The sequence below is a fragment of the Aethalodelphis obliquidens genome, unplaced genomic scaffold (assembly GCF_003676395.1).
Source record: "Aethalodelphis obliquidens isolate GAN/ISIS:26980383/991018 unplaced genomic scaffold, ASM367639v1 scaffold53, whole genome shotgun sequence".
Classification (NCBI taxonomy): Eukaryota; Metazoa; Chordata; class Mammalia; order Artiodactyla; family Delphinidae; genus Aethalodelphis; species Aethalodelphis obliquidens.
In genome coordinates this window covers 6,114,576-6,139,294 of record NW_020837997.1, presented here as the reverse complement: position 1 = coordinate 6,139,294, position 24,719 = coordinate 6,114,576, and the positions used below count along the sequence as shown (strand labels likewise).

Below are 24,719 nucleotides of genomic sequence, written 5' to 3'. Positions count from 1 at the left end.
TGGTGGAAAACCATGGGCCTGGTCTCCGAGCCCTTAGCCAGGAAGAAATGCCACTTTCTATGTCAACGTGATATTTAATTTTAAGTGTCAACACTGAAAGGTTTATACAGATAAAAAACATTACACAGTATCCACAGCCTTCACATCAGTGAGAACCCTCTGCCCTGGGGGCAGATGGGCCTCTGTACCATGAGCCTTCGGCCCTGCCCTTCTCCCACCCCTGACCTCAGTCTTAGCTTAACCGGTGCTGAGCCCCAGCACCCTGGCCTCTTGTTCTGTAGCAAAGACAGATGAGCGGGGAGGGCCAGGCTGGGCACAGGAGCCCTCAGTCTGTCTGGGCCTTGTGTGCCAGGGCAAGGGGCTGCAGTCCTGGGCCAGCTTCTGCCCCTGCCCTGGGTCCTGGCTAGGGTGGAGCTGAGAGGCAGCCAGAAGCAGGCCCAGTAGGTCCGGCTCTCCACCCTGGCTGGGTATTCTGGAGTACGGTGCCAGGTGGCAGTTGTCACCCTCCTCTCCATGGTGCGTATGGGGACCAGGGCAGGAGGGAGCAGAGCAGTGGGAGAGGAGAGGAGGTCTTCAGCATGTGCAGGAGCTGCGGAGGCCACGGGAGCCGCTGGCCCGGCCAGGACGGCGCCTTCACATGCCAGACTCTGAGGGCCTGAGGGCCTGGAGAGAAAGGAGCCCCGTGAGAACTGACCCCAGGCCCAGGTGCCTTATGGCCTGCACCCCCGCTCCAGGCTCAGCCCTTACCTGAGTCTGACTCTGGCTGGAGCCAGACCCAGAGGTGGATGTGGCGAACTCGGAGTACTTGTTCCTGGTGACCATGCAGGCCCACCTCCGGTACTCCTCCCTCACCTGTGGGGCACAGGGTGCCAGGTCAGGGGAGGAGGGGGCCCCGGGACTAGGGTCCCAGCCCCGCCCGCAGCCCGCCCTGCAGCCCACCTTCTTGTTGAGGAGGCAGTACAGCACAAAGAGGAAGAGGCCCTGCAGGCTGTTGAGGATGCTGAAGGTGTAGCACAGCACCCAGCTACGCTGGTCGAAGAGGAACAGGCCGAAGACCCAGGTGCAGCCCAACACAAAGAGCTGGGCGATGGCGGTGATGGTCAGCACCCTGTGGGGAGGTGGGCAGTTGCCGCGTAAGGTCCTCGCCTCACACACCCACTCCTGCCAGGCCCCCTCCCTGCCCCTGCTCTCACCTGGCCTTCTTTAGTTTCTTTATGTCTGGGTTGATTTCAGAAAACTTCTGAGTGAGCTTCCAGACAGTAATCACGAAGATGACAGCATTGCACTGGGTGGGGAGCACAGAATTCGGATTAGGGGGTGTCCTTGGAGCTCACAGGGAGAAAGCCGGTGGAGCCGGCTCAGTGTGGAGCCAAGCACCTCAGGTTTCCACAGGTGTGGGGTGGGGAGTGAGGCAGTTACCAAAACGATGAAGGTCACAGGTCCCAGGAAGCTCCAGAGGAAGCCGTTGGCGTGGTCCAACCAGCAGCTGGGCGAGAAGGGAGGGGTCTGGTCAGCACCCAGTAAGCCCAGAGGGCGGGGTCACAGGCGAGCAGGGGCACTGTGTTTGGGTGCAGCCTCCACGCCCTGGCCCTCTCCCACCACCTCGCACTCACTACTGGGGGCGGCCGTAGCCCTGGCTCTTGATGGCTGCCGAGACGGCCACGATGAACAGCGGCACGCCGTAGCCGATCAGGCACAGCCAGCGCTTTCTCAGGCCTTGGCCTTGGAACACGCGCACCACGAGGAAGTAGAGCTCCACGCCCTCGAGGCTCATCCAGCAGAAGGCGGCCAGGAAGCAGTAGTGCAGCATCGCGGCCACCAGGCGGCAGCGCAGCCCAACCTGCGGGGCGGGGGCGGGGCGGAGGGACAGGTGACGTCAGCGATGGGCGGGCCCGACGCCGGATGGCAGGCGGAGTCAGGGCGTGGCCTTGCGGGGTTTAAAGCGGGCGAATGGGCGGGGCCCTGGGCTTCCCGGGCCCGACCACCGGACCCAGCTGGGAGTGGGTGGGGCTATTCCACTCAGGGCCCTCGCAGGTAGGTCTAGCGCTCAGGCGAGAGTGGGGCCTTCCACGGGGCGGGGCCTCACCTGGCCGCCTTCGTTCTCGATGCCCGCCAGGAAGACGGTAGAGCCCACGAAGAGGCAGATGCAGAGGTGCAGGTGCACCGTGGTGCGCGAGCCCTGGATGGGCCGCACCAGCAGGAAGGTGAGAATGCACAGCAGCAGGCAGACCAGCGACAAAGCCAGTCCCACCTTGGTGATCAGGGCCAGCTTCCAGTCCTGGATGCAGGACGGGGTGGGCGGGACTCGATTAGTGCTCTGAGGCCTTCCTGCCCTCCTTGTGGGCCCCACCACCAGCAGGCACCTGGGACCTGGCCTGTAGGACTCTGATCAGTGGCTCATCTCCCCCCCACCTCTTCTGCCATCAACATCTGAGTAAACCTGCTGTGTCTCATCCTAAATACCGCCCCCCCCCACCCCCATGGGTGCAGCAGGGATCCCTAGTTCTTCCGGATGGGCTTCTCCACTACACACCCAGACAGCTCTCCTGAGAAGGTCCCCAGTGAGGCCTCAATGGCTGCAACCTTCTTTCCCAACACTGATGAGCCCATCTCTCTGACCCTCATCTCTATCTCATCTCTTGCCCCTCCTACACCTGGCCACACCTATGAGCTCCTCAAAACCCACATTTTTGTCCTTCCTGGGCCTTGGGCCTGGACCACCAGCCTCCCCTCCTCTGCCTGGCCCATTCCAGGTACTCACATGGCCCAGCGTATCTATGGGTCCCTCTGAGGCCACATACAGAAAGCTGTGCTCCCTCAGGAGCTTTTAGGGATATTTAACAACTTGTTAGGGGGTGAGCGGTCAGAGGGGCACCGGCTGGAGCAGGGCCTGCAGTGCCAGGCCACTCTGTTTAGTTGCTGGGTCATGTGGAGGTCTGGGGGGGTCCCAGGGAAGGCGCTGGGAGGTGTGGTGTAGGGCCGCCTGGGCTGTGCAGCCATACAGAATCAGGTGGACCGTACCCCCAAGAACCAGCTGCCTGTCTCACCGAAGCCAGCCGTGCCACCTGTGGGCTTTTGCGGATGGCCCCTGGTCTGCTCACCTCCACATCGTAGTGGGCCATGAGGATGGCAAAGCTGCTCAGATGATTGCATTGGCAGGTGGTGCTGCCATTCCCGCTGCCCAGCGTCTGGCAGCCCGAGGTGGACCAGTACCCTCTCCTGTTGCTGTCACTCCTCCAGAAGGCGCAGATCAGCTCCTGCCTTGTCCCAGGCATCTCCCACTGTGAGCAGGTAGGGGCGGTGGTAGAGGTTAGCCTGGAGCCCACTCTTGGGTACTGGGCTTGGGTTGAACCCAAAGAGGGCTGTTTTTCATTTGGCCTTTGTCTACTGAGCACCTACTGTGTGCGTCAGGCCAGGGGACACGGGAGTAAACAGGGCAGACACAAGTCCCTGTCCTTCTGGGGCTGACATACTAGTGGGGGAGACAGACAGAAAATAATAAACCTAATAAATTTTCAATAAGTAAACTAGATAGTGTGTTAGAAGGTGCTGAGTTCAAAAGAAAGAAAGAAAAGAGCAAAGGAGAAAGGTGAGGTGTGATTACAGATTGTAATTTAAAATAAGCAGGTCAGGGAAGGCCTAGAAAAGGAGGTGACATTTGAACAAAGACTGGAGACAGGTAAAGGACTGAGTCATGTGGAGGAAAGGTGTCCCAGGCAGAGGGCACAGCAAGTGCAAAGGCCCTGAGATACCTGTAAGGAAGGAGCAGAGTGGGTGGAAGTGGGGAAACAAAGGCTGCAGAGGGACCACGGTGACCTTGGCCATGGGGTGAGCAGTAGGGCTGAACCCCCCTCCCCACCCAAGGACTCACAGGGTGGGAGAAGGCGAAGGTGACCTTGGAGTTGAGTTTATCTGTGTTCGTGTTGCTCAGAAAGACCAAGTTGACGGCTGAAAGAAGCCTGAGCTGGGCACCGCGGACAGGACTTTCGTAGATCTCTTTCAGCTCGGTTTGCTTCTCCAAGTCCAGGTCCAAAGAGGCATTGGCCAGCAATTTCTGCATGTTCGGGCTGGAGAGGATTCCTACCACGGTGGGACCTGGGGGACAGACACGCTGGCTACCTTCTGCTCTGCTTCCTTCTGTGCCCCATCCAACCTCCTAAGATGTCTAATTCAGGCTCACCAGTCCACTGTGATGCCTGGAGTCCCTCCCCATGGGTCAGTTTTCAGTTGCTGCATATTCGGAATCTCACCCCTAGCCATATCCCAGCTTCTCCATCCCTCTCCCTCAGGTGCCCACTCCGTATCCTGCCATTACCGGACTTCTCGGCTCCAGCTGCCACGGCCCAGTCCAGCAGCATCCGTGCCTGGCTCTGGCCCACGGTGATGTTTCCATTCCCCTGCTCCTGGACCATCAGGGACAGCTCTGAGGGGACAGGGGGCAGTGATCAGGGGCTCTGGGTGTATGAGGGGGGCCCGGGGCTGGGGCGGAGCAGGACGGGGTCTCACCTGTGTCCCCAGGAGAATGGTAGATGAAGGAGCCATTAGACATGGCTTTGGCCAGGGTCCTCAGGATTTGTTCGAGGCCTGAGAGCAGGTAGGTGGCTGTGTGGTGCCTGGAAGACAGGTCCAAGGCCTCCAGGTCCCCTGGGGTTTTCAACAGGTCATCCAGTGACATGATGAGGTACTGTGGGTGTTGGATGACAGCTGCTGGGTCATTGCACCACAGGGGCTGCCTGAAGGACCCTGATCTCACCTCCCCTCACCCCGCCCCCACAACTGGGGTACACACTGGAGAACCACCTGGGTTGCCTGGGGGACAGACACAGGGGAATCTTCAAGACACTGCAGTAGCCAGAAGACAAGTAAGGGGACTGAGTATATGCCTGCGTGCACGTATTATAACAACGACAGCGCTTAACATTTATCAGGCACAGGCCCTTTCCTGCCCCAGAACGGTTGCCCCGAGCCACAGGTGTCGCTTGAAATATGGCTCCACGTTGAAATGGTAATAGTTTGAATCTATTGGGTTATATGCAATTTTCACATTAATTTCACTTGTTTACTTTTACTCTTAAATTTATTCTTTACTTTTATATCTTACTATTTTTTATTTTTATTTTGTGGTACGTGGGCCTCTCCCTGTTGTGGCCTCTCCCGTTGCGGAGCACAGGCTCCGGACGCACAGGCTCAGTGGCCATGGCTCACGGGCGCAGCCGCTCCGCGGCATGTGGGATCTTCCCGGACCGGGGCGCGAACCCGCGTCCCCTGCATCGGCAGGCGGACTCAAACACTGTGCCACCAGGGAAGCCCTACTTTTATATTGTAAAAATGTAGCTACAGGAAAATTTTAAATGACACAAGGGGCTCACATGTTTCTCTCTCTCTCTCTCTCTCTCTTTTAATACTTATTTATTTTGGCTGCGCCGGGTCTTGGGTGCAGCATATGGGATCTTTGTACGGCATGCGGCATCTTTAGTTGGGGCATGAGGACTCTTACTAGTTGCGGCATGCATGCGGGATCTCGTTCCCCAACCAGGGAACCCAGGCCCCCTGCATTGGGAGTGTGGAGTGTTACCCACTGGACCACCAGGGAAGTTCCTCATATATTTCTCTTTTTAAAAGTTATTATTATTATTTTTTAGGGGCTCAATATTTCTACCAGGCTAAGGACATATGCCAAAGCTTACGTATACTGCTTATACTGTGTGCCAGGCACTATTCTTTGAGCCTTACTTCTATTAGTTCATTTAAACCTTTTCACCACCTGTATGAAGCAGGCACCATTTATGAAGTGAGGAGACAGGCCCAGAGAGGGGGAGTCACTTGCCTGAGGTCACACAGCAGGAAGTGGCAGCGGGTAGGATGGGGTGTATTTGAACCTTGAGGCCTGGCTCCAGAGGTGAAATTCTCAACTGCTTCATTCTATTGCCATTATATCCCTCTCAAATGTGTGTGTGTGTGTGTGTGTGTGTGTGTGTATACATTTTGGGGTGTGTATGTATGTCTGTGTTTGTACAATGTATATATATGGTGTGTGTGTATATTGTGCATACAGACACAGAGGCCCCTGCTTGGGCATCTCCACTCACACTGAAGCATCTTCCAGCCACCCCATACTGTCCTGGGGTTCCCCCCCAGGGCCTGCCCTTACCTGGATGGTTTCCTGAGGCAAGGCTGAGTTGAAGTCTATGCTCATTTTCTGGACTCTTTCAAAGAAGTCAGAGAGACTCTGGAGAGAGGGGAGAGAAGGGGGGTCAGAGAACCTCATCCTGGATGGGGGAGCTTGGGGAAAATGGGTGGACAGGGTGAGCTGGGTGGAAGATTTCCTGTCTCCTGTTCCCTGCTGGGGCCACTCACCTGGCTCTTGATTTCAGGGGGTGCGGTCCAGGTGGGGAAGGAGATCTCTGCAGGGGACAGGACAGCAGTTCATTAGGTGTGAGAGTGTCTGTGCTTGTTGTAGGAGGGGGTCTGGGGTCAGGTCAGGACAGGTACCTTCGCAGATGGTGCCCATTTGCTTATCCTGGAATCCGGGTTTGGGCACCCAGCCTTGGCGGCACCGACACGTGTATGAACCCACGTTGTTGACGCAGATGGTGGAGTTGTGACACTGATGCTGCCCGGAGCTGCACTCATCCATATCTGGGGACACGAAGAAGGGGGTCTGGCTCTGTCCCAGCCCTGATGAGGCCCCTCTCCTCTCTGTGCCCCTCTTTTTCCCATATCAGTGCCCCCTCCCACGCCCGGAGGTGATGCCACCTGCTGACTGCACATCATCGAACGGTGCACGCTGAGGTTATTTACGGGAAGTGTGCAGAGTTCTGACACGTAGCAGGTGGGCCCCATACAGATAGGCAGGTTGTGAAAATACTGAAGTATCTTCGTCTCAGTAATTAGCTGCTGCCTGGAGTCCCTGGGAGCTTATCTCTTGGTACCCCAGCTCCTTCTCCAGGACCCCCAGATGTTTTGACATTTAGCCCCAAAAAATTAATGCCTGGCACAGCAGGGCTCCCCCAGCATTCTTTCTGTTTGGTTTGGGTGGGTGCCACTGAATATGTGATCAGATGTTTTAAGTGTGGGTCTCCAAGAACATAGCATCTGAGCTCTGAACCTTCGCAGACAGTGTTGTTTGGGCTGCTGGGGGCCCCAGGAACTGGCTTCCAGCCTGGACGGCAGTGGCACTTATAGGTGCCCACGAGGTTGAAGCAGTGGCTGGAGTTGTGGCATGGGTTTCTCCCCGAGGTACATTCATTCACATCTGAGGACAAAGCCAGAGGGTCAGGCGCCCCCACTTCCACTTCTCACTGTACCCGCTTATCACTGCCCAGCACCAAGGACCCCACTGTGATTGCACGTGCCATCACCTGGTGACCTTCAACTTCACCCTCAAAGCACCTTAAGGTAGCCTCCCTGCAAGATGGGCGTGGCAGGGGCCATGGTCCCCACTTTATAGTAAAACCAGGAGGGAGACTGAGTCGTGGGGTCTGGAAGTCCAGCCCTGGACTGAGGTTCCCCTTCTGGGAACAGGAAGTGACAGCTTCCTCTGCTCGAATGTGACAGATGAGGAAGGGGCGAGGTCTGGGGATGTTCACAGGGGCAGGGAACTCCACAAGGGAACCCCAGGCCCAGAAGGCTCTGCCGCCTCCCTGGCCTGTGGTGGGACCTTTCGGGGAGGCGAATCCTTGGGCAGGGCCCGGGCAGGCCCTTGGCATTGCAGGAACCTGAGGCTCTTCTCCCTCCTCCTCAGGCTCCAGGGACCACCTCGACTCCTTCTTCAGCTCCAGGCCAGCCTCACACTGTCTTCCCAGGGCCTCTACCTGTGCAATGTCTTGGGTCCTCCAGGTTGAGCTTCAAGCCAGGTGGGCACCGGCAGATGTAGCTGCCCGGCGTGTTGATGCAGACACTGCGGCCTTTACAGACTTTGGGTTTCTGCTGACATTCATCCACATCTGCAAGGGAAAGGAGACAACGATGGATGCCTGCAACTGTGGACAGCCTTCCGGGCCCACTCTCTCTCCGTCGGTGAGTGGGTCTTTTCTAATTCACATGGAGGCATCCCGTGGGTGAGCATGGTGGCCCAGATGTTCTGTTGTCCAGACGTGGCCAGGAGTGACCCAAGTCCTCCCCCGTCTGCCGGCTCTGGCTCTCTCAGCCTCCCTGGGAAGCTCCCAGCTGTGGTGGGGACATCACAGCTGCTTGTGTCCCAGCCTAAGGATTTGGACACAGGCCTGGGCGTGCCTTCCTGGGAACCGAGTGCAGGAGAAATGCTGTGTTCCCTGAGCAGGGAGGCCTCATCTTGGCTCCCGGTGATGGGCTTTGTCCTGACTCCCCCAGAGGGAGTGCTGTCAGCTGAGTTCTCCTTGGATCCTGGTGACCCTGGCGGGACAGCACTCTCCTGTCCATGCTAACTCTGAGACTCCAGCTCCATGGAGATGCCCCAAGACCCACCCCTGAGCCACGCCCCTCAAGGACGAGGCTTTTGGGCAGTGGCACAGAAAATGAGGGTGATGCCGGAAAGGCCAGGGCCACCTGGACAGTGGGCACCAGGCTGTGCTGGACAGTGGGGCTGACGTCTGGCCAGGCAGCCTTGGGCCTCTGAAGGTGCCTTTTTCTGATTCCCACGAAGGCATCGCCTAGATTGGCAGGAAGTGGTGAGAATCCACGTCTGAGCAAGGCCTGCAGTGGGCAATGGCTGGGTGGCTGGAGCAGGGAGCAGGTGTCATGCATGAAGGGTGGCAGGTGTTTCTGTCATCTTGGCCCTTGGCCTCTCACCTGGGACGTAGACCCGTGGACCCTGCTGAGTGGGGCTCAGCCTCCGTCTTCTGTCCCCAAGTGGTCTGGGTCATCGTGGGGCCTGGGTTGATCTCTTCGGTAGAGGGTCAGGCCAGGGGCAATGGTCCCGGATGACAACCTGTCCTGTCATCTGGTCCAGATGGGAGCCTCTTTGTTCATCTGATTCTTCCAGTGTGTTGGGGGCTCGACGTCACCCTGCCCACCCCTGACACAACGTCCTCCCAGGCCCCAGTCATCAGAGCTGTCTCAGGTCCGTGAACTGGAATTACTGGGGAAGGGTCAGGGTGGAGCCTTGTGTGGGGAAATAGATGGAAGCTGAGTGGCTGAGAATTGGGGTCAGGGTGCCAGGAGGCATCTTTTCCAGGCAGGTTGCTGAGCCAGGGCAGGGCTGGCCAGGGACGGTGGACCTGTCCTTGAATCTCCCTCCTCCCGCATTTCTGGACAGGGTCCCAGGGTCCACCATGGCCCAGGGGGTCTGAGAGGGCCCCAGAGGGGCAGGTCTCCTCCCAGCAGTCACTAAGAGCGGCGAAGAGGGCAGATAGTGTGCTGGAACACACGGTGCTGTGACCTCATTGAGTATCTTGAATGCCAGCCACTCTTTTGTTTCATGCACATAAGATGCCAGGTGGCCGGGGGGATGTTCCAAACATCTGGAAGTGACCCTCTGCAAAGGGTTCTGAGCCTTGGGGTTCAGAGAGGGTTGGGAGATGAGGTACGTGCACAAGACGGCCCTCTGATGCCTGGAGAAAGTGGGATGAGGAACCCAGGGAGCAGCCCGTGTCTCCTGCCCGTAGCGGACCCCACGGCCAGGACACGGGCGGACACATCCTCAGGTGTGGCAAAGGTTGGAATGCTGAGGAAGGGGTGCACAGACAGTCCAGCTGAGCCAGTCACAGAGCTAGGTCTTCAGGCAGCAAACTCTGGTCCAAACCAGCAGGCTACTCTCTCGCAGTCACCCTCCTTGAGGTCCGTAGAGCTCCCTCTCACACCTCACTCTTGTTCATCTGTGTCTCTGCAGGGGCTCACAACAGTGGGTGGGTGGCACCCCCAGCCAAGGCACACTGAGTGGGCTCCATGACCACCATGTACAGTTGTGCAGGTTCCTGACTGCACAAGGGTGTCCAGCCAAGGAGGCAAGTGGGAGAGGAAAACCAGCTCACTCTCCATTCCCTAAACACACAGTATTCACCTTGGAGATGAGGGACATTTTTCCAGTTCACGTGAAGGTTCTGGCCAGGCCACAGGTTTCAAGCACAGCATACCCCCACAGAGGCCCCTGTGGACCAGCAGCACCTCCACATAGATGCAGGTCCTCTCTTCCCTCCCACCAGGGAGGCTCTGCCGCCCTCCCTCTGCAGGGCAGGAGGGAAGGCGCTGGGACCAAGGTAGCCGCAGGGTGGGCCTGTGGACCCTACTCAGGGTCCTCTGGACCCTGGGTTCAGCCTCTTCCTCACCTCCCACCTTCCCCTCCCCGTCCTCAGTATTCACGTCTAATCCCCTCTCTGGACCCCTCTCTGGAGTCGTGGCTCCTGTCTGTCCACTGCTGGCCCCATCTGCCCCTTTCCCTGCCTGCCTGCCCCCTCTGGAAAGGGGGCAAAACCTGGTGATGTGTGGAGACCAGGCTCCTCCGGGGTCCCTGGTAAGGGGATGGACTGGGACAGCTACTCGCGAGCACCCACCGTGGGGCACAAACCACAGGGATGCCCGTCCTGGAAAGGGTACATTAACTCATAATCATTATAATTTAAAAACCCAACAGCCATCACTGTTTTGTGTTTTGTGATCTCCTATGCCTTCCTGGCAATTCTATGAGGTAATAAGCGCCATTGGTCACCCCCTTTTTACAGATGGGTAAACCGAGGCACAGAGAGGTGAAGTAACTTGTCCAAAATCACACAGTTAATAAAAGGCAAAGCTCCTTTTGTTTTTATCTGTAAAAGATAGAGACTCTAAAAAAACAAAACAGGGCCTCCCTGGCGGCGCAGTGGTTGAGAGTCCGCCTGCCGATGCAGGGGACACGGGTTCGTGCCCCGGTCCGGGAAGATCCCACATGCCGCAGAGCGGCTGGGCCCATGAGCCATGGCCGCTGAGCCTGTGCGTCCGGAGCCTGTGCTCCGCAACGGGAGAGGCCACGGCAGTGAGAGGCCCGCGTACCGCAAAACAAAAACAAAAACAAAAAAAGCCATACTCTCGCAATAGTATTATCACATCCCACATGTTAACGGTGATTTCTGAATAAGTATCCTGGCCAGTGTCACACACACAGCTATCAGGTGGCAAAGCCAGGATTTGGGTCCCTGGCTCATGCCGCCCTGCCTCTCTGTGCAGGTGGGAAAGGCACAGGTACATCTGTCCCAACTCAGACCTGGGTGCTACACCTGTAACCAAAGCCCTGACCCCTGGATGCTACAGGAATGCCTCAGTATTTGGGTGACCCCAAACCTCATGGATGGAGAAGTGGAAGATGCGGGTCATTCTTACCTCGACACGTGTTCTCACTCTCATTCTTGAACACTGTTGCCCCAGAAGTAAGCTCATATCCTGGGATGCACATGCAGTCATAGCCCCCTTCCGTGTTCTGGCAGTCTGCTAATTTTCCACAGGACACTGTCAAGGGTGGTCCGCACTCGTTGATGTCTGGAACACAGCAGGGCAAAGGGTCACCTCCCAAAGGCGTGAGTTTGGTCAGGGCAGAGATCCCCATCCCCTACCTGGCTCCCCAGCACTGGTCCTGATGGCTAATCAGTGTCTTTTTAGAAAGAATTAGACTCTCAGGCAATACTGCTGAGGCTGGGCTGCGGCTGGAGCAAGCCATTCCTGAAGCTTGTGCAATCAGCTCTGCTCTTCTTGGCCCTCTGGCTGGCACCCCAGATTGGGACACCGTGGGAAGTGCTGAAGTGGGGGGTGGGTGGAAGCTCTGCATCCCCCTCCTCAGTCCTGAAAGGGCAAACTGAGGCACAGACTCCAGACTCCTGGAGACCCAGTTCCTCTCTCTCTCCAGGAGGCCATGTTTATTCATGTCTCATCTCTCCACCTCTCTCATAGCTTTTCCTTTCTCTTTTTTCTGTCCTTGATGATGGTCCTGAGGAGAAAGGCTGAAGCCCCCAACCAACACCCATATCCCCCCACGGGCATTGGACTGCACCCCACAATCTCTGCATGTCCCTCCATCACCCCCAAGCCTCTGTACCATCACAGCTGCCGAAGGTGTCGGTGAAGTCCTCCCCAGATGAAGAACTGAATCCCGGAGCGCAGCGGCAGACGTCGCCACCGACACATGAGGAGTTTGCAGGGCACTGCCTAGCACAGGCTGTGGGGATGGAGACCTTGGTCAGAACGTGAGGGCTGAGTCAGGGACTGGGGAGGGGGGCAGGATCATCTCCATAAGAAGGGGTGTTGGGGAGGCTTGACCCTGGCCTTCCCCCTGCAACAGGCCTCTCTCCTGTTTGGGCTGAGGGGGGTGGGTGAGGGTCTAGGGCCCCTTCCCCAGGCTCCGGCTGTGGACTGAGTTGCTCCCAGCAGACTCACCCGTGGTGTTCCGGGACCCAGCTTCCGACAGAGTCAGCAAGACACACAGCACTGGAACAGAGAAGGGGAGGGTCAAGGGGGTCACCAGAGCAGGGAAGGGCAGATGCAACGCTAAGAGAGAAGCAACTGTGGAAAGGGGGCTGTTGGCCCCTCCCAGGCTTGGGCTCTGTCCGTTGCTCAAGGAGAGAGTGAGTACGTGGCACCTCCCAGAGACTGGACACCCATGGCCAGAGGCTCTGCCACCTGTCACCTGGAGGTGGATTTCAGAAACTGAGGGATGGAGAAGGGGCCCAAGCACCGAGGGGGTCCTGGCTCCCACGGACCTGTGGGCTCTGTCGGCAACAGGTCAGCAAACACTCTGGAGCCTGGCAGCCACAGTTCAAATTCTGGACTGTGGTCAGGTTACCTCATCTCTCAGAGCCTCAGCTTCCCCTTCTGTAGAATGGGGATGGTGACGGGACCCATTTCCTAGAGTAGTGTGAGAAGTAAGCCTCCGAATATCACCTGGTGTGTCAAAGTGTTTACTGTCATCAACGTTTCTTTTCTTTTTGAAAAAAAATTACATGGGATTATAGTTGATTTACAATGTTGTGTTAATTTCGGGCGTACAGCAAAGTGATTCAGTGACACATATGCATATATTCATTCTTTTTTTTTTTTTTTTTTTTTTTTGGCCGCACCGAGAAGAATGTGGAATCTTAGTTCCCCGACCAGGGATCCAACCCTGAAGTGGAAGCTCAGAATCTTAACCACTGGACCGCCCGGGAAGTCCCACATGTATTCATTCTTTTTCAGATTCTTTTCTCATAGAGGTTATCGCAGAATATTGAGTAGAGTTCCCCGTGCAACGTTTCTCTGTGTAAGAATGAGGGGGTTGGAGGAAAAGGACTGGGTGTTTTCTCAGATCCTCCCCACCCCCGAATCTAAGATCCTCCAGCCCACACAGCCGTCCTTGGGGACGCAGGTGCATGCACACCACGCCCACAATATCTGTCAGCCCTGATGGCTGTCTTGAGACCCAGTGGTGACATTTCACCCTAGCCTCCCCTGCGCACAGGAAGATGCTGTGGGCTCACGTTGGGGGTGGTGCTGGACGAGCACCTCCTCCCCGGCTGTACCTGCTGCTCAGGGGCACCCCACTCTCGGGGCCTCCTCAAGTCATCAGGGGCTTTAGAGATGGGGATCTCCTCACGGTTCACCAGAGACAGACAAGAAGACAGAGATGGAGAGAAAACAGAGATGAGAGAGAGGGAGAAAGAAACAGAGACAGAGAGATGAGGAGAGACAGATGGAGAGAAACAGAAGTTAAGACAGTGATAGAGAGGGACAGAGAAACAGGACACTCAGAGAGAGACAGAAATGGCAGAGATCGGACAGAGAGACACAGACATGGAGATTGAGAGCAAGATAGAGAAAAACAATTAGAAAGGGGGTGGGATGGAAACAGAGGGAAAGGGAGGGAGGGGGTGAGGGCAGCTCAGCGACAGGTGGAGGCATGGGGAGGGCTTGGGGGAGGCGGCCAGTCCCTGCCCACGTGGGAATGCCAGGGAGGCAGTGCAGACCCCAACGATCCAGGGAGACCCAAAAGGGGCGGTGGGCGGAGGGATGGGGGCCGGGAGGAAGGGCAGGCATGAGTCACTTCCTGGGCCAAGGGAACGGATGACTCATAGCCCATTGCCTTTGGAGGGAGGTCCCAGGGGAATTCTGGGGTCCAGCATCGTGCGCAAAGCTTGTGGGGCTGTCAAGGGTGCAGGCTGGGGGGTCCCCTGACCACTCAGCCCCTAGGTCCAAACTTGATACCCCTCGGGCTGGCGGTGGGCAAGAGTCCCTCCCAGAAGCACTCCCAGCCAGGGTAAACTGAGGCTGGAATGTCCTTCCCCTCCCTCGTGTGAGGATTTCTCTCGTCCTCCTCTCTGGTCACCGGACTTGGCTAGTTTCCCCCTTGGCTGGGGCTCAGTGCCTCTTCGCATGACACACCACAAAATGGCCTTCCCTGGTAGGATGGGACCTGGGCTGATTTGTCCCCAGCTCCCAAAGTCCCCGGTAGCAACTTTCACGTTCACAACTGCCCTGTTTGTGTCCATTCTGCAGATGGACAGACTGAGGCTTGGAGCCCAGAAAAAGATTCAGGAAGAATCTGGTGAACAGAGGAGCTTGGAAAAGGTGGAATTGATGGGGGTCAAGGTTCCCAGTTGCTGCAGGGGGATGGGACGGTTGTTTTGTGCCCTGTGACCTCTGCCTAGGCTGGGCACTGCTTCCCCACCACAGAGGCTCTTGGGCCAGGACTTCTCCATCTGGGTCCTTGGAAGTCGCCCAAACAGGAGCTGGGAGTGGAGCCGCTGGTCATCTGCTCCCAGTCCCATCTGGTTTGCATTCCCCCCGCCGAGCCCTGAGGCGTAAGATTCCTGGGGTGGGGATGGGGCAGTCGTCCTCTCCTTGATCCTCCTGCTAAGGACCCCCCAGTCTACCCCCCAGACCAGCCAGTGAAATAATAATAATAATAAATACCGTTTACTTAATTCTGTGAACCAGGAATAGTTTGCATACGAACTCAGTTCACCTTTAACACAGTCCTATAAAGTGAAGACCAGTCTTGCCACATTTTACAGATGTGGAAAGTGAGATTCAGGGGCTGCGAGATCTGGCTCCGGTGACACACCGCCCCCCATCAGGTGTGCCCCACACAGATTCCAGTTTCTTGCTTCCCAGTCTGGGAGCCACTGGGCTCACGCCCGCCATCCCGGGCCAGCACAGGGAAGCCCGTCCCTGTGGCCTGGGGAAGCTCTGGTTGGTACCCCAAATGCCATTTCTTCATTCTCTTTGTTGCTTGGTTGCCCTGGCAACCAGCTGCCCACGATAACCGGTAGAGCCACCCTGGGTGGGGCGGGAAGGGAGGCCCTGGGGAAGTCGCAGCAAAAGTCAAGTTCAAACCGTCCACTGGCAAAGTCCTTTCCACCCACGGCTGAGTCCAAGCTGGGCCCAGGGGAGCCAGAATGAGGGTCTCTGGGGCTGCCCCATGCCACTGAGACAGTGGGGGACAGGTTGGGGGTACCCCCTCAATGGGGAGGTCCCACCCCAACCCCCCAGCCCTCCAGCGCCGCAGCGCTCCCCTATGCCCGGCTGTCTTCAGGAGTCCCAGCACTCACTTTTTTCCCCTCTCCTTCCCCAAACCTGTTTCCCCGCTTTGGGAGCGCTCAGAGATTTCTCTGGGAGAGGGGGCAGGCTCTTAGAGCACCCTGAGGGATCCTGCCACGGCTTGGGGGTGCTGGGCACTACCAGCCCCTCTCCCCATGTGCCCTCAGCCCCTGCCTGACCATGTGGCTTCCTCCGGGCCTGGCCCCAGAGCTGCCAGCCGCACTTTGCGTTTCTCCCCGGGGAGGAGGGGGCCGGAGAACCCCATAGTGCTGTCAGGAGCTCCCTTGCTGCCTGCCCCCCACCCCACGGGGCCGCAAAATTCTCACCGTGAAAGACGAACAATGCAACGCTGTGAGGGCCTCCCATGGTCTAAGCTGCCCGCAGGGGAAGCAGAAGATAGGGCAGGGCTTCTCTGTGTCTCCAGGCTGGGCAGCTGTGCACGCTTCCCCAAGGCCCACCAGCCCTTTATAAAGGCGGGGACAGCCACTGGCCCAGTGCCCTCCCTGGAGCTGGCGGGGCAGCTGAAAACCAACAGGAAAGTGCAGTGAAAACACAGACCCAGGGGCGCTGTGTGTTGCGCGCGGGCGTGCGCGCGCACACACACACACACACACACACACACACACACACACACTCACACACACTCAAACGTGGCACAGAGGCACAACCTGCCCGTTGAGTGTCTGAACTCTCTGGCCCCTGTGTACTCGGGTTGGCTGATCCCAGGGGCAAGGAGGAAGTCTTCCTTGTCTGGCATTGAGGTTGGGGAGGAGCCACGTCAGAAATAATAGCTCAGGGCACCCACGTTGGGGGACCACCCTGTGCTCGCTGCCTCGTCGTGCTGAGTCCCCAGGGCCAGCCTCTGAGCTAACAGGACCTTCCTCCTCTGTTTTCCAGATGAAGAAACTGAGGCACAGAGAGGCCAGAGTCCAAAGAAGAGCTGGGGGAGGGGCACAAAGGGGTCCTCACGGATGCCAGGCTGATGCCAAGAAGAGAAACTGCGGAATCTCGGGGCCACCGTGCTCCTGGAGCTGGCCTTTCTGGGTCAGCGTTTCACCTGGTAGGAAACTTATATTTGGGGCATTCCTGGGTACTGCACTAATCAACAGAGAATCACATGATAGGAGAGTTGTTTCCTTTTCAAATAAGTCATATGACTGGTTTATCTCAAGCCTTCTGATCGTTTGTTTTAAAAAACACTATTATTTAGAAAGCACTTAATGTGAGCCAGGCCTGATTTGCCTAGCGTTATCTCTTTATCTATTTTAACTCATTTACTCCTCGAAATACCTTCGAGGCAGGTGTTGCTATGATTCCCATTTTGCAGAAGGGGGAAACTGAGGTGCAGGTAACAAGTGGCTAAGCAGAGATCCACAGGTAGGCAGTTCAGTCCCCAGGTCCCTGCAATGAGCCCAAGGTCCAGGAGAAAGTCTCTACTGGGTGCTAACACCTTGGTGGCCCTGAGGTTTTTCCAGCTAGAATCCATGGTTTATGTTCCTTGTGTTCTTATTTATTTGTAAATTTACAGACTATTTGAGGCAGTGAGAAGGGTTTCCCAATCAGGACATCAATATAAAGATTCTTTTTTAAATGAATGGATTCAAGGATGCAAAAGCTTAGAAAATTAAATAAAATATTAAGTACATAATAGTTTAAAAGGTTAGGATTGCAGTCATGGAAAAAAAAGGTCACTCATGGCCAGAGGCAGAGAAGCATTATCCCAGGGATGGTGGAGCACCCCCAGTCCTAAAATTAACCCCTTCCTGCTCTTCCTGTCCCTTTGACCTGGACAGGGCATGGAAAGGGGTCCCATCAGGGTAACTGAGGTCTCTCTGTGCCTCAGTTTCCTCAGGGGGAGGGGTGTGGACATGGGAGGAGACTGGGAGGGGAGGGGGACAGACAAGGCCCAAGGTGGATTTTTGGCTTTTTTCCCTTAGAGCTGGAAATTCCAGGGCTGGACATGCCCCCACCTCCCCCCACCACAGGCCCACAGGTCTGACAGCTGGTGCTTGAAAAAGCTGGGGGGTAGGGGTTCCAGCCTGGGAGAGCCACTGCCCAAGGGTTGCAATCATGCCTTCTCCTCCCCCAGAGATGTGTCTTGGGCCCTTGGAGCAGGTCTAACCATCCTGGGACTCAGTTTTCCTTTCTGGTGAATGGGATTTTAATTCCTGCCTACTGGCCTCACAGAGCAGGGTAAGGAAGGAATGAGTGACATAGGAGAGAAGGATTGGGGAAGGCACGAAGAGGGACATCCCCCCCCCACCCCACCCCCCACTCCTTTCCCCTCCAAGTGGCCCAAGGGTGCCTGGGAACACCTGAGTCAGATCTCATCCCTCCTCTGCTCAAGCACCCTCCATGGCTCCCACCTCACTCAGAGTCAAACCCCAAGTCCTTCCTTGGCCCATAAGGCCCGGCCTGCTCTGCTGTCACCTCCCTGCCCTCACCTCCTCCCACTCTTTCCTCGGTAGCTTGGCTACAGTTTTCCTTATGGAAAACACCAGGCATGGGGTGACCTCAGGGCCTTTGCACAGGCTGTTGCCTCTGCCTAGAGCACTCTTACCCAGAGAACTAGATAACCTCACAGCTTGCTCCCTCCTCTCCTTCATGTTTTTGCCCAAACATTCCCTGACCAACCCCCCACCCCCCATCCCCATGTCATAAATGTAATCCTCCGAATATTCCCTACTTTCTCAGTTCTCTGTAGCCCTTCACCATCCCCCCATCACGAAATTTACCTACTTAATTTGTTTACTCTCTGCCCCCCACCCCCCCTAGACTGTCATCCTGGAGGACAGGACTTTGGTCCATTTGTGTCTCTGTAGAACCAGAGCAAAGCCTGCACCCAGTAGGGCTGCATAATTAGTAATACTACCCTCCACTGAAGGAAGCCCACTACAGGCTTCATTATCTTGCCCCTGCTGAGATGGCACAGTGTTTCTCCCCCTTTCCTCTGCCCTGAAGTTCCAGCCCCAAAGCCCTGGACAATCTCGAGACCTCTGTTCCACAACAGTGTGAGGTAGGGACATGCATCCCTGTTTTTCAGATGGGAAACCAGCACCTGGGGGGTTGGGCCACTGGCCTGAGATTCCTCAGCTAGGAAGTAGCAGATCCAGGACTAGTCAGCCAATCATAATGATAGTATTATTTATTATATTATATTTATATTTTTATTTTTATAGCTGCCATGGTAACACATCATCACAGTGGATGACAGTATTCATCCAGCGCCCACTGTATGTAATCATTTTGCAGGGATTGAACTCACTTATCTTCCCAGTAGGCTAGGAGGCAGGTGCTGTGATTTCCATTTGGCAGATGGGGAAACTGAGGCACAGAGTAGTAAAATGACATGCACAGTCACAGGGCATCACCATCTCATAGCAGAGGTCCTGGGCAAACCCAGCCTCTTCCTCTTTTTATTTTTTTAAAATATTTAGTAATAAATGAAAGTGGTGCTGTGGGAGATCATGTACCTTTTTTTTTTTTTGGCCGCACCTCATGGCTTACGGGACCTTAGTTCCCCGACCAAGGATCAAACCTATGCCCCCTGCAGTAGAAGGATGGAGTCCTAACCCCTGGACTGCCAGAGAATTCCCTATGTTTTGGACTGTGTGGTCTTGGGCGGGTGATGTGGCCTCTCTGGGCCTCAGTTTCCCCATCTGTGAAATGGTCAGAACCTCGCAGCAGGGCTGGTGAAGATCATAAGAGAGTGAGTGGATTGCAGGGATGTCGCTGAGAATAGACACTCAGTGAACCACAGCAGTGGCTCTTAGGATGATACCCTTTTCTTTGCTGTCCTCTGCGGTGGGGAGGGAGACGAGGGGACCCCAGTGTCCTGCCCCCTGGCTTCTTGTGCCAGCAGCCCATGCCCAGCACCCTCGCAAGCCCAGGCTGAGAGAGGGGGTCAGATGGGATCTTCGGGTAGAGGGGGCATAACAGGAAGCCCCCTGGAAGGGAGACAATGGCAGAGGAAGGGGCCGGGCCAGCCCCCACGCGGATGAGCCCAGCTGCTGGCTCCAGGAGAACGGCACAGCTATTGTGAGGCCAGACAGCTGTCCCTGCGCCAGGAAACCCCATGGAGTGAGGGAAGGGGGTGGGAGGCCAGAGACTGATGGCCTTCAACCTGGGGAAAGGCCCAACAATGGGCCCATTGTCTCCTCCTGCAGGCTGGACACCTGGGTTCCCTTGAGCCCAGGCCTCCAGAATCCACCTGACCAGGGACTCCTGGTGCAGACTCAGCCCTGGCCCAGCTGGCATCCTCCTAAGCCCTGGCCCCCACCTGGCCTGGCCCAGCCTGGGGAGTTGGGAGGCAGTAGCAGAGCTGGGCCGTATTTATAGTTCCCTGGCACTGTTGAGCAAACTTCTAAATATAGAAGCTGAGCTATTTGGGGCCACGGCCCTGGGGCAGAGTGCTGGGGAGCACTGCACAAGCACCTATTTAGCCCGGGCCCCCAAGACTGCCCAGGCCTCTCAGTCTCCAGGGGCTGGGGCTATGGGGGTCTCAGGGGCGCTTTGTACCCCATTTGAATGGGGGATAGAGGAAGATGTGGAGGAGCAGCCCAAAGCCAATGAGAAGTGAAGCAAGAAGCTGTGATGCCTTAGAGGGCTGCGTTTAGGGCCAAGGACGGGGCACGGGGTCCCAGCGCCCTGTTCCACCTCCTCCCTCACCCCAAACTGACTGAGGTAAGAAAAGTAGGTTGAGCCATCAAATCAGTGTTCTCAGCTTCTTGGAAATGAAGACCTTCAGGAAACTGTAAGGACACCTCAAACCCTAAACAAACCCCAGCACCTAGCAACCCACTTCCCCTTCCCCATCAGCATTGAACTCACTGGTGGCCCCAAGGAAGTGGGCAGTGACATGGGCTGGGGGCGGGGTGGGGCTATAAATAGCTGGTTTATAAGCAGCTGCAGGGCCAACAGGGCAGCGGATGGCCTCGGGTCGGAGAGGGCTCCTCAGGGGTAGCCAACTTCACCCCCCCTCCCAGCGATCCCCAAGATTTGGGGAAGTAAGAGGGAACAGAGAGGCGAGTTGCTTAAAAGGAGCAACACCAATGATTCTTTAAAGGCAGCACATTAACAAGATGGCTGTTAAGACTTTAACAGAACGTTCATGTTTCCTCAGTAGCAACTGGAGAAACAGTGGAATATTACACGGCTGTGAAAAAGAACCCCAGGGGTCAGCTGCCAGATGGCTGGGTCCTGGCAACACACTCCTTTCTTCATTTTAAAAATTGGATGCAGTGCAAAAATCTTAATTTGCAGCTGGACAGGTTTCAGAGTAGAATCTTTATCCACCCCCCACCAGCTTTATTGAGGTGTAACTGACAAATAAAATTGTAATATATTTAAAGCCTGTGATATGATGATTTGATCATAGTCGAATCTTGAGCAAAAAAGAAGTCCCCAAAGCCCATCTGAAAGCCACCCGAGTCATAAAGCTCAGACAGAGAAATTGATACAAGATAAGCTTTCAGCATACCAACATGTCTAAGAAAACTTAAAAAAATAAAGGAGTGGGACTTCCCTGGAGGCACAGTGGATAAGACTTCGCACTCCCAATGCAGGGGACCCGGGTTCGATCCCTGGTCAGGGAACTAGATCCCACATGCATGCCACAACTGAGAGTTCCCAAGCAACCACTAAGAAGCTGGCGAGCCGCAACTAAGGAGCCCTGGAGCCGCAACTAAGGAGCCTGCCTGCCGCAACTAAGACCCGGTGCAACCAAATAAATAAATATTAAAAATAAATAAATAAAAATACAAGTGATTATTATAAAAAAAATAAAGGAGTGAGAAAATAACAAACAGAATTCAGGGTGGTGGCGGGAGAGGGCAGGGCCATCTCCCACTTCTTGTTGAGGGCTTGTGGGTATACCTTATGGAATTAAAAAAAATTAATGAGTAAAGTAAAGTGGGTCATGGATAGACCCATGGTCATGAGAATGACATATCATCAATTCTGTGAACCAGACCCTGCAAACAATATTTTGAAATTTTAAAATATTTAAAGGCTTTAACGAGAAGCATTTAGAGGAAGCAAAAGAAAGACAGCCGGAGGTGGCCAGAGGTGGGGAGGCACAGCTGGGGAAGGGGAGCAGCTGGGGGGTGGTGGGTGCTGGTGGGCGGTAGGGGTGGGAGAGGGGGGAACTGGCAGGCGCCAACAGGAAGGTCTGCAGTCCTGAGCTGGGAACAGTGTGCAAGTCTCGCTGCCGTTTCCACCTCTTTCTCACAGCTCTTGGCTTATTCCCCATTCTGCAAGGGCTTCTGGGTGCCGCAGGCTGGGAGCCGACAATGCCCAGTGAGGGTGGACTCCGGCCTCCCAGGGCCACTGCAAGGGGGTCATGGAATGTGGGGTGAGGCGGGGTAGGAAGGGGGTTTAGGCTAAGTGCCCTCGTCAGTTTCTCCCCATGACTCATTTTCCCCATCTGGGCCCCCGCCTCACGGGTTTCCAGGGTTATGGACTATGAGACCACAGATGCTGCTGATGGTCATGACCAGTCCTGGAAAGAAGTGCTGTGTTCTGGGCAGGGACTTTGGGAGGAATAAACCCATCTGCAGTCTTCTCTCAGATGTGGGTCTGCTTTCAACAGCTCTGGCAAACAGTCTGGCAATTCCTCACAAAGTTCCCACATGCGTGCCATAACTAAGAGTTCACGTGCCACATCTAAGGAGCCTGCGTGCCGCAGCTAAGACCTGGAGCCACCAAATAAATAAATAAATAAATAATGTGATCCATCCACACGATGGAACATTATTCAGCCATAAAGAAGAATGAAGTTCTGATACATGCTACAAGATGGCTAGAGGTGGAAGTTGCACAACATTGTTGAATGTACTAAATGCCACTGGGTTGTTCACTTTTAAATGATTAATTTTATGTCACGTGAATCTCACCCCAGTTTCAAAATATCCTGAGCTGGTCACGGCAGTGTTCCCCCAACCCCACCATGGGTATCTCTCCTGTCACAACTTCTCCTTTGTGGCTCATAGGTCTCCCCTCATTTCATGTTTCCACTGCCCTGAGATGAATTAGGCATTACGTTCCTCCTTTTACAGATCTGACAGTCATGCATTCACTCAACAAACTTAGCATGCCAGGCTATGTTATTGCATACTGTTCTAGGTACTGGGGGCGTGCAGGTGTGAACAAGCCAAACCCAAATCTCTGCCTTGTGGGGCTGACGTTTCATCACAGGAGAGGACTGTGAACATGATAAATAAGAAATTACGGAGAATGTTAGGAATGGGAACATTGCGCAGGTTAATGAAAGGGGGGTGTGCTGGGGGGTTGCTGAACTAAATAGGGTGGTCAGGGAAGGCCTCTCGGAGATGATAGTTGAGGAAACACCTGAAGGAGGTGAGGAGGGAGGAGCCATGGAGATCTGGGGAAGAGACGTCCAGACAGAGGGAACAGCCTGTGCAAAGGCCCTGAGGCTGGTGTGGAAGAGCAAGGAGGCCTGTGTGGCTGAAGCCAAGTGACTAGGCGGGGAGAGAAATAGGAGAGAAGGCCAGGGAGATCATGCAGCAGCTATAAAGCCAGAGGTGACATTTAAAATATTTTTAACACCTAGCAAGGTGTGGAAGCTGACCAGCGAGAAAAGTGTTAGCCTATGTGGGTTTTTTCCTATTCCCCTAATCTCTGAGGGCCTCCTCTGAGTGCCTGTGGGGACCAGAATCCTCCACTTGTTTTATCCATTGTTCATTGTCCGCATCACTCCAGTGCACCTGCTGCGGTCAAGGCTGTGTCCCCTGTACCTTTAACAGCACCTGGTCCACAGCTGTGCTCACTAATGATTGCGTGGGACTTCCTTGGTGGCACAGTGGTTAAGAATCCATCTGCCAATGCAGGGCACAAGGGTTCGATCCCTGGTCGGGGAAGATCCCCATGCCGCAGAGCAACTAAGCCCGTGCGCCACAACTACTGAGCCTACGCTCTAGAGCCCGCGAGCCACAATTACTGAAGCCCGCGCCTTCTAGGGCCCGTGCTCTGCAACAAGAGAAGCCACAGCAATGAGAAGCCCATGCAGTACAACGAAGACCCAAGGCAGCAAAAAATAAATTAAAAAAAAAAATGGTTGCATGGATTAAAATCAAAGTCTGAGTTTATTGTAGTTATATCTTTGACACTTTTCTTTTTTTTCTTTCTTTTTTTAAAAGTGAAGTATAGTTGATTTACAATGTTGTGTTAGTTTCAGGTGTACAGCAAAATGATTCAGATATATATATATATATACACATATATATATTCTTTTTCAGATTCTTTTCCCATATAGATTATTATAAAATATTGAGTATAGTTCTCTATGCTATACAGTAGGTCCTGTTGTTTACCTGTTTTACATATAGTAGTGTGTATATGTTAATCCCAAACTCCTAATTTATCTCTCTCCCCCCCTTTCCCCTTTGGTAACCATAACCTTGTTTTCTATGTCTGTGGGTCTATTTCAGTTTTGTAAAAAAGTTCATTTTTATCATTTTATTTTAGATTCTACATATAAGCGATGTCATATGATATTTGCCTTTCTCTGTCTGCCTCATTTCTCTTAGTTTGATCATCTCTAGGTCCATCCATGTTGCTGCACATGGCATTATTTCATTCTTTTTTACGGCTGACTAATAGTCCATTGTGTATGTGTATATATATATATATATATATATATATATATATATATACACACACCATATTTTCTTTATCCATTCCTCTGTCGATGGACATTTGGGCTGCTTCCATGACCTGGCTATTGTAAATAGTGCTGCAATGAACATTGGGGTGCATGCATCCTTTTGGATTATGGTTTTCTCCGGATATATGCCCAGGAGTGGGATTGCTGGATCATATGGTAACTCTATTTTTATTTTTTTGAGGAACCTCCACACTGTTCTCTGTAATGGCTGCATCAATTTACATTCCCACCAACAGTGTGGGAAGGCCCCCTTTTCTTCACACCGTCTCTTGCATTTATTATTTGTAGACTTTTTGGTGATGGCCATTCTGACTGGTGTGAGGTGATACTTCACTGTAGTTTTGATTTGCGTTTCTCCAATAATTAGCGATGCTGAGCATCTTTTCATGTGCGTGTTGGCCATCTGTATGCCTTCTTTGGGGAAATGTCTATTTAGATCTTCCACCCAGTTTTGGATTGGGTTGTTTTTTTTGTTTTGTTTTTGTTTTTGTTTTTGTTTGCGGTACGCGGGCCTCTCACTGTTGTGGTCTCTCCCGTTGCGGAGCACAGGCTCCGGACGCGCAGGCTCCGGACGCGCAGGCTC

At 54.6% G+C, this 24,719-nt stretch overlaps 1 protein-coding gene and 1 long non-coding RNA gene across 10 annotated transcripts; one reads left to right on the top strand and one right to left on the bottom strand.

Annotated features, from left to right (window-relative positions):
- Positions 1–58: 58 nt before the first annotated feature.
- On the bottom strand, positions 59–16,080 carry ADGRE5 (adhesion G protein-coupled receptor E5). Of its 7 annotated transcripts, XM_027084984.1 has the most exons (20): positions 15,780–16,076; positions 12,319–12,369; positions 11,981–12,100; positions 11,272–11,427; positions 7,815–7,946; positions 7,109–7,255; positions 6,493–6,639; positions 6,358–6,404; positions 6,152–6,229; positions 4,507–4,684; positions 4,316–4,423; positions 3,872–4,095; positions 3,102–3,281; positions 2,087–2,278; positions 1,614–1,840; positions 1,420–1,486; positions 1,194–1,285; positions 940–1,108; positions 748–852; positions 59–663 (listed from the first exon to the last, which is right to left on the bottom strand). In XM_027084984.1, exons 1-20 carry the CDS (start codon positions 15,817–15,819, stop codon positions 634–636), a joined length of 2,490 nt encoding a protein of 829 aa, XP_026940785.1. In that variant the 5' UTR covers positions 15,820–16,076; the 3' UTR covers positions 59–633. The 7 variants fall into 7 exon arrangements, with proteins under 7 accessions (XP_026940785.1, XP_026940784.1, XP_026940789.1 ...); XM_027084983.1 differs by having other exon boundaries at positions 748–1,108; positions 15,780–16,080; XM_027084988.1 differs by lacking the exon at positions 7,109–7,255 and having other exon boundaries at positions 15,780–16,073.
- On the top strand, positions 7,910–20,803 carry LOC113608546 (uncharacterized). Of its 3 annotated transcripts, none has more exons than XR_003428356.1 (2): positions 7,910–8,019; positions 16,351–20,803. It is a non-coding gene; the product is annotated as an uncharacterized LOC113608546 (long non-coding RNA). The 3 variants fall into 3 exon arrangements; XR_003428357.1 differs by lacking the exon at positions 7,910–8,019 and adding an exon at positions 13,051–13,095; XR_003428355.1 differs by lacking the exon at positions 7,910–8,019 and adding an exon at positions 13,860–14,481.
- The last annotated feature ends 3,916 nt before the right edge of the window (positions 20,804–24,719 follow it).